Raw genomic sequence first — 7,543 nt, 5'->3', positions numbered from 1 at the left:
TTTTGTAAATACAAATATCAAAGACACTACACTATAACTTTCTAGATTCTTTTTAATGTCATGATAGTTATTCTTTAAAAGAAATCACTTTAGGTATTTTTCACACACCATTTCTCAAACTATAGGCATGTTTTTTCTTATCTTCAATTGTTGTAAAGAAATGAGATGATCATTCCTCTTTGCTAGCTGGTTAATATGTAACCGTAGATAATAAATAAGTAGGGGGATTAAGAAGAACATTCTTTTTCTCCAAGAAATTAGGACATAGTACAAGTAGAATTTTTCCATTCCATGTTTCAGTGAAATATCTCGAATTTGATGTTGAATTTGCTAGGTGTACACACATGTATCAATCCAGTTAATTTTCAAATTTGGTGAAAAAATAGAATTTATCGATTCAAACATTTGATCGGAAGGAAGCATTTGGTCATATGTCCCAAAACCATCACAAGAAAGGAATGGAGTCACTCGCCTACTTCTTATTTCTATCGAAATTCCTCCCCGCAAAAAAAGATGGAACTTAATTCTTTAGTTTAGTTATTAAAATAAACCCTCACTCGTCTCAAGTGAAAAAATAATTGAATTTCTCTATGATTATAAAAAAAAGGGCAGCCCGGTGCACTAAAGCTCCCGCTATGCGCGGGGTCCGGGGAAGGGCCTGACCACAAGGGTCTATTGTACGCAGCCTTGCCTTGCATTTCTGCCAGAGGCTGTTTCCAAGGCTGTTTCTCTATGATTATAAACAAGTTAAATTATACTGATAGCATAATTTTTTTATACTGCCAGAACATATAAACGATAATTATATAGTATAAAATTTGAGTTGAACCCCCGGATATTTACAAATTAAACAACTGCAATGAAAATATTCATTTATTCTTTTGAAAAAGCTTTAAATAAAGTGAAACCTTACAATCAGTTGCTATTACAAGAAATCCTTAGAGAATAACACATATATAGACATCATTGAGTTATATGATCATGATTCAATCATCTCAATAAGTAATACACAAAATTGAAATAGTACAACAAACTCTCATGATGATTCAATTAAACCCAATATTCCCCAATCAAAGAATAAGATATGCATCCAATTTTTGTTGGTCTCCCATCCTTTTGTTGATTAGTTTGTGATCATCATCAAATTCTCATGATTCCCTCAGTTGATGAGCCCAAGTTGACACCATTTGGTTGGTCTATACAAAAAGAGAAAAAAATAAATTAGGAATACATTTTCTTGTGGGGTTCTATTACTCTTAAATTATAGTGAAATTATCAGTTATACGTTATTATTTTTTGCGGAAATTCTAAAAAGAAAATTAGATGGAGAGCTTACTCTGTGGTCTGTTGGATACAAAAAAGCATGCACCAATGACAATGTAACAGAGCAGGAGGACTAATCCTTTAATATAATGAGATGTTCCATCCTGCAAAATTAATAATTAATTATAAGTGTCATTATTCACTTAAATATGTTACTTGCTGAAAAAATTAAATAGAAATTAGCTCGTTCAAATTATACAACTGAATAACAAAATTCATCGTTAATCTTATATAGCAATGGATTAGTGATGGATTATCATGAGATTCTAGTAGCTAGGAGTGTACATGGAGCGGGTTGGTTCGGATTTTTTATAAACCAAACCAAACCATTTGTGTCGGATTATTAAATCTATAAACCAAACCAAACCAATAAAACTCGAGTTTTTTGATATCAATTTTTCTCGGGTTTTTTGTTTTTTTTTGGGTTTTTCAGATTTTTTCGGGTTTCTCGGGTTTTTCATAGTATCTAATAAAAAGTACAGAGCAGTGCTTCTTAAAAAGAGTTCTAGTACAAAATATCAACATATAAGATGGAAACAGAACACTGTTTGAAGTTTTAACTTTATAAGATGGACTTTTTTTGTATATTATTTAGATGAGCTTCTCAAGTCCAAATCTAAATGTAAGAAAGAAAATAAAAATTATGAAAAAATTTTAAAAAATATTTATAAATTACATTTTAATAAATATTTTTATGTATAACATAATTTAAAAGTAGTATATGTATAATCGGGTCGGTTTGGGTTCGGTTTGACTTTTTTTAGTTAAAACCAAACCAACCCTATAATGGTCGGGGTTTTTTTCAAACACCAAATCAAGTCAAACCAAACCACTAGTCGGGTTTTTTTTCCGGTTTGATTCGGTTTGTCGATTTGGTACGGTTTATCGGTTTGTGCAGTACAGTCCTACTAGTAGCTATGAATAATTCTAATAGCTATGTATAATTTTGGGAGTTCCACGTTAAGAAGTAAAGTGCACCATAACAAAGACGATTTTGCACCTTGGGGGACTCGAATATCATTCCACTACAATCCTTATTGGTTCTTGGGTGCTATTAAATATATATTTTCAACTAAAATTACCTGTAGAGTGAAAGCTGTGACAATTATTGCCAAAGCAAGGGAGCATGTCTCAAGAATATTAAAATCAAGATCCATTCTCACACCAATAATCCATGATACAATCACACATAATGGAACCTGAATAATGAAAACCACAAGATTATCATAATTAGTTGAAAAATGAAAAATATAAAAACCTGTGATTAGAAAAATTACTTAATTTAAAACAACTGGAAATGAAGAAACTTATTACATTGTGGTGAAAATAAGAGTAAATACCAAAGACTATTTAAGTAGAAAACTAGGTGAATTAATGGATTACACTTTATTTACAGCATAAAGAATTTTTTATTAGAACATATTGTAGCAGATAACTTGTTTTATTTATCATGTTACAATTAAAAACTACTTTCTATATACTTCTTATTTAAGTATCTTTTTAAGTGATCTCATAGTGTAAAAATTCTATTACATATCAAAATATAGAAATTAAAATTGAAATAACTAGGGATTTATATATGTGGAGTAGGTTACTTACCACAAACATGGCAATTTGAGTTGCTGAGCCTAAGGCAACTCCCAAAGAAATGTCCTGCATTATGCAAAAAAAAATAAAAAAAATCCCTTTATAAGTTCTCTTAATTATTAGTGGTGCATTAATATAAAAAAAAATAATTTAAAAAAAATGTCTGATTTCATTATTTTGGAAATTGTACATACCAACTTGTTCTTGAAAGCAAAAATTACAGCCCCAGCATGTTCAGCAGCATTTCCAACAATTGGTAACAAAATAACACTAATGAAGCTCACTGAGATTCCCCAAGAATCTGATGCTGCCTATTTAATTTAAATTAAAGTATATAAAAAAATTGTCAAGAATTTATAATTCAAAAATCCATTAAATAATAATAATAATAATTTTTTTGATGAAATATAAATAGTTAATTACTGACCTCAATGGTACCAACAACATATTCAGATAATAAAGCAATAACAATAGTCATTCCCACCAACCATGCAAATGCACTCCAGAATCCAAGCACTGCTTCCTCATCTTCTGCGTCATCATCTTCATTATTTTCCTGATTAATTATCATACATATTTATAAGTTGTATATTAATGTAGCTAACTAGTGCACCTATATACTATATATTATGAACTCCACTAAATATTACGTACTATTTGACAATGAACCTAATTTTTATTGTATATTAATTTGATTTCATTATAAAAACACATAAACTTTAAATCCTCCATCTGTTTCTACGTCTAATATAATAGTTTCTATATATAGGAGTAATATATATGTCTCTTAACTTATGTGTAGTATGCATTTAGCCATGAATTTTTTTCACTTCTTAATATACTTGGCCATAAAATTCTGAAATTCAACTTGAAGTTGAATACTAGAATCTTCAAGTATTTGAAAAACAACAACAAAAAAGTATTTTCACCATTTTTACTTCAAATTACTCATAAAAAATCAAAAACTACTCTATTTTGTATACATTGTCAAACACAACTTTTTAATTACGTATTTCCTTTGTTTTAAAAAAATGACCTACTTTTCTTTTTAGGCTGTTTAAAAAAAATGACCCTTTTTCTTTTTTAGCAACACTTTGGTTTCAGTTTTTCATATGGAATGTTTAATGACTCAGATTAAAAGTTCATTTTGATACATTTGACATAACTTTAATTTATTACCATAAAATTAAAAAAAAATCTTTATTTTTTAAATTTTGTGCCAAGTACTCAAACTAAGGTCATTCTTTTTAAAATGAAGGAAATATCATTTTTCACTTTTAAAAAGCAAATATTTTTTTTTTCAAATTTCAGAATGAAACATGGTGAAACGTCCACAGAAGATACTTACGGCTTGTGCGTCAAAAAGTTGGCGGTGTGTCCACAACTGGAAAACAAGGTAGCCAAAGTAGGCAAGGAGCATGATAATACAGCTGACTCTTGATAGTTGCAGTGTTGCTTCTGCTGTTATTGCTGCTGATTCTCCAACACCAGCGTAACGGAACATCAAAGGTAGCACATGACATAATAATCCCAACAGCAAAAGCAGAGAGTTCACATCCGCTTGTTTCTATAAATATCGCATAAAACCAAAACAATTCAAACTCATTAGGACAGGTAAGATAAGGCCTAGCTCCTTTGCTGGTACTTATTTTTATTGATGAATTTAATATTTTATTATTAATTAATCGACGTTTGAGCGAGTAATTTGAGATTATGATTTCAAATTCTAAATTTCCCGAAAAAGTATGATTCGCGATTTCAAATTGTGATTTTAATTTTGTTTTTTAAGAATGTAAAACTTGACTCATAAATTCATGTGTATACATAAGACTCATTATTTTAAATTTTACAAAAAAATCTCATATTCTAATTATTCGTACTATGTGAAAGAATTATATTAAATAACAGCTATATATATATATATTAAATTTATTAATAATTGTTGTACATAAGTTTTCTTTTAACTAGCAAGTAGCAACCATTCACTTATAATGAGCGACACAGACCAATTAAGAATTTTATAGTACTAGCGCGACTTCAAGATAACACGTGTGGTTGTGAAAAATTTCAAAATAATATTGAAATTAATTAGCACGAACATATTTTATAGCTAAACAACAACATATATATATACAAACTTATAAAGTGATTGGGGAATCAAGATGATTATAAAGTGAAAGAAATTAATTTACTTACTCTGTCATAATTTTGTTCCTTGGATATATTTGCAATGCCACCACAGAATAGTGAAGTGCCAAGAACCAGAAGAAGATTTGAAAGAATAGATCCCAAGAGGGAGTATTTCACAACATCCACTTTGTGTTGAATCAGAGCAAATATTGCTATTATGAGTTCAGTGGCATTTCCACATGTTGCATTTAGAAGCCCTCCAACTGATAATACAAATTAAACATACAATAATTATTAGAATTAAAAAAAATGATTTCTTTTTCTTCCTCTTTATGTGTAAAGTTAAATTAAACTAGCAAGAGGTTGTTGATTATATTGGTATTGATAAAAAAAAAGAGTAGTATTAAAACAAAAACAAAAAAAAACAAGTAATTTCCCAATTTTCTATTTGTTCAATTTAGTGGTGGAGCTAATACATCGACTCTTCATCGAAATTTTTTACTGTATTTATAAAAAAATTATTTATATATATAGAGAAAATTATTATATATTTATATTTGAACTTCTTTGATGGAATTCCTGATTTCCTTACTGATTTAATTCACTATTAAAATTATAAAATTAGCTACGGAATTTATCTGTAATCCTAACTAATTGAATTATCATATAATTCATCGCTAATCCATAATAAAATAAAATTGACATAAAAATTTTATTGTTTAGCTATAAAATTTTGTGATCGCTGATGAGTACTTGGTTTCTTTTATTGATGAGTACTTGGTTTCTTGTAGTGATTTATTGTAGCTATAAAATTTTGTCATTAGTTGTGGTCCTCCGCTATCATGTCAAAGAAAGGATATATATACAAATGCACTTCAGTCTTATCTTTTCTTCTTCCTTTTTTTTTTTTTTTTTTCATTTTCTGTTTTCTTTTTGTTGGAGATATATAGAGTAATTGATAACCATTTTTGTTACAAAACAAAGCCAAGAAAGGATAAAAAATAAAAATAAAAAGATGGTAGAGTACCTGTTGGACCAGTGAAGAAAGCTATTTGTCTGCAATTCAAAACAATCAAAAATAATATTCATAATAATCAGATCAGATTCTAGTAGTAGATTAGATAAATCAAATTAATTAAGTTTGATTTGTACAAAAATAGGGAAACAATTTAACTTACTCTGTCAAAAAACTGACACGTTCAGCCAATGGAGTGAGTCCAAGTAAACTCAATCCAAAAACCCATGACTAACATTACAAAAATTTAAAAGAAGAATGTCAGTATTATGAAATAAATTAATCAAGAAATCACAAAAATATATTAAAGAATATCTTCTCAAATCCAAATCATTCAACGGATCTTTTAGAAGAAAAAAAAGGAACCTTAATTTGAATAGTCCTTTTTTCGAAATGTTTTGTGCTAATGTCACATTCACTTCATAATCATCTCATAAGAAAACTTAGTAATGAAATAAAATACACTTTTAATTACTTAGTTATATTATGTATTCAACATGTTCCCTGATGCATGGCGGTGGAAGGGCTTCATCCAAATTTGAATCGTTTGAAGATGTATCATTATATATAATATAGGGTTAAAATTAATTTTTATATATACATATAGAGTAGATGTTGAATATATATTTTTGGCTTCTTCATATGTGCTTATTTTTTTCAATTAATTTGAATCCACTTAGTGAAAAAATTCTGACTCCATCATTTGCCCTCGCGTGTGTAATTGGTTCGTTTTAAAATGTCCTAAACACATGAAAATTTGTTTTATTTGTGAGACGATGAAATTTTATTCAAAAAATATCTTATCTACTCTGATATCATATTAAATTGTGTGACTATCAAATGAAATAGTCTCAAAAATGAAGGAAATAAAAGATAACTTACTCTTCCAAAGTTTTTATAATGAGCAAGTATGGCAAAAGGGATAGCAATGAAGAGAACAAAAAGCTTAGTTCCCAAAATAACCTCTTGAACATTAGCCAAAACATCTCTAACAATGGCACAAGGCACTTTCCGGACAAGGGTAAGATCGGACTTTTTCCGAAGAGAAGAAGACGATACGTTGTGAGCCGTTCGTCCATGGCTACGTCCATGGCCGTGACGCATCTCTTTGCTTAAGGGCTTAATATTTCCATTTTCTAAGAGCCATGTTTCTGCTGCTGGTGATGATGAAGCCATTGTTTGTTTGTTTTTTTGGAAAATAACTTTGGTGTATTTTGTTTATGTAATGATAAAGAAATTTAATGTGAGTACGTAATGATAAGAAATTTGATCATATATGAGTATAGGGTGGGCATAGGATATATATAGGTTAATTTGGCACATGCAAGAAATTTCCAAGAAGTTTCATTTTTTGTTTCTGATATATATGGTGTTTGATATTTTATAATATTAGAGTTCGATTAAATTTGAATTCGGATTGATAAATTTTATATTGGACAGTAAAGCTCCTTCTAACAAGAAAATCTTAGTAGCTCGGTTAGTTAGCTA

General features: G+C 29.0%; 1 protein-coding gene across 1 annotated transcript; it reads right to left on the bottom strand.

Moving 5' to 3' along the window:
* Positions 1-855: 855 nt before the first annotated feature.
* LOC129882412 (vacuolar cation/proton exchanger 3-like) lies at positions 856-7,325 on the bottom strand. Its single transcript, XM_055956699.1, has 11 exons — positions 6,938-7,325; positions 6,219-6,286; positions 6,068-6,096; positions 5,107-5,303; positions 4,259-4,477; positions 3,338-3,466; positions 3,105-3,221; positions 2,923-2,976; positions 2,406-2,522; positions 1,337-1,427; positions 856-1,196 (listed from the first exon to the last, which is right to left on the bottom strand). Exons 1-11 carry the CDS (start codon positions 7,229-7,231, stop codon positions 1,141-1,143), a joined length of 1,371 nt encoding a protein of 456 aa, XP_055812674.1. The 5' UTR covers positions 7,232-7,325; the 3' UTR covers positions 856-1,140.
* Between the last annotated feature and the right edge of the window lie 218 nt (positions 7,326-7,543).

This window comes from Solanum dulcamara, chromosome 3 (assembly GCF_947179165.1).
Source record: "Solanum dulcamara chromosome 3, daSolDulc1.2, whole genome shotgun sequence".
Taxonomy (NCBI): domain Eukaryota; kingdom Viridiplantae; phylum Streptophyta; class Magnoliopsida; order Solanales; family Solanaceae; genus Solanum; species Solanum dulcamara.
Note: the sequence above shows the minus strand (reverse complement) of the source record. Positions and strands in the feature narration are given on the sequence as shown.

Bases quoted from the DNA above. Each gene is read 5' to 3' on its own strand.
- LOC129882412 (XM_055956699.1), bottom strand. From the start codon at position 7,231: ATGGCTTCATCATCACCAGCAGCAGAAACATGGCTCTTAGAAAATGGA. The intron at 6,097-6,218 runs GTAAGTTAAATT...TTTGAATTGCAG, and splicing joins CGTGTCAGTTTTTTGACAGA to ACAAATAGCTTTCTTCACTG. The intron at 3,467-4,258 runs GTAAGTATCTTC...ATAATTAATCAG, and splicing joins AACTTTTTGACGCACAAGCC to GAAAATAATGAAGATGATGA.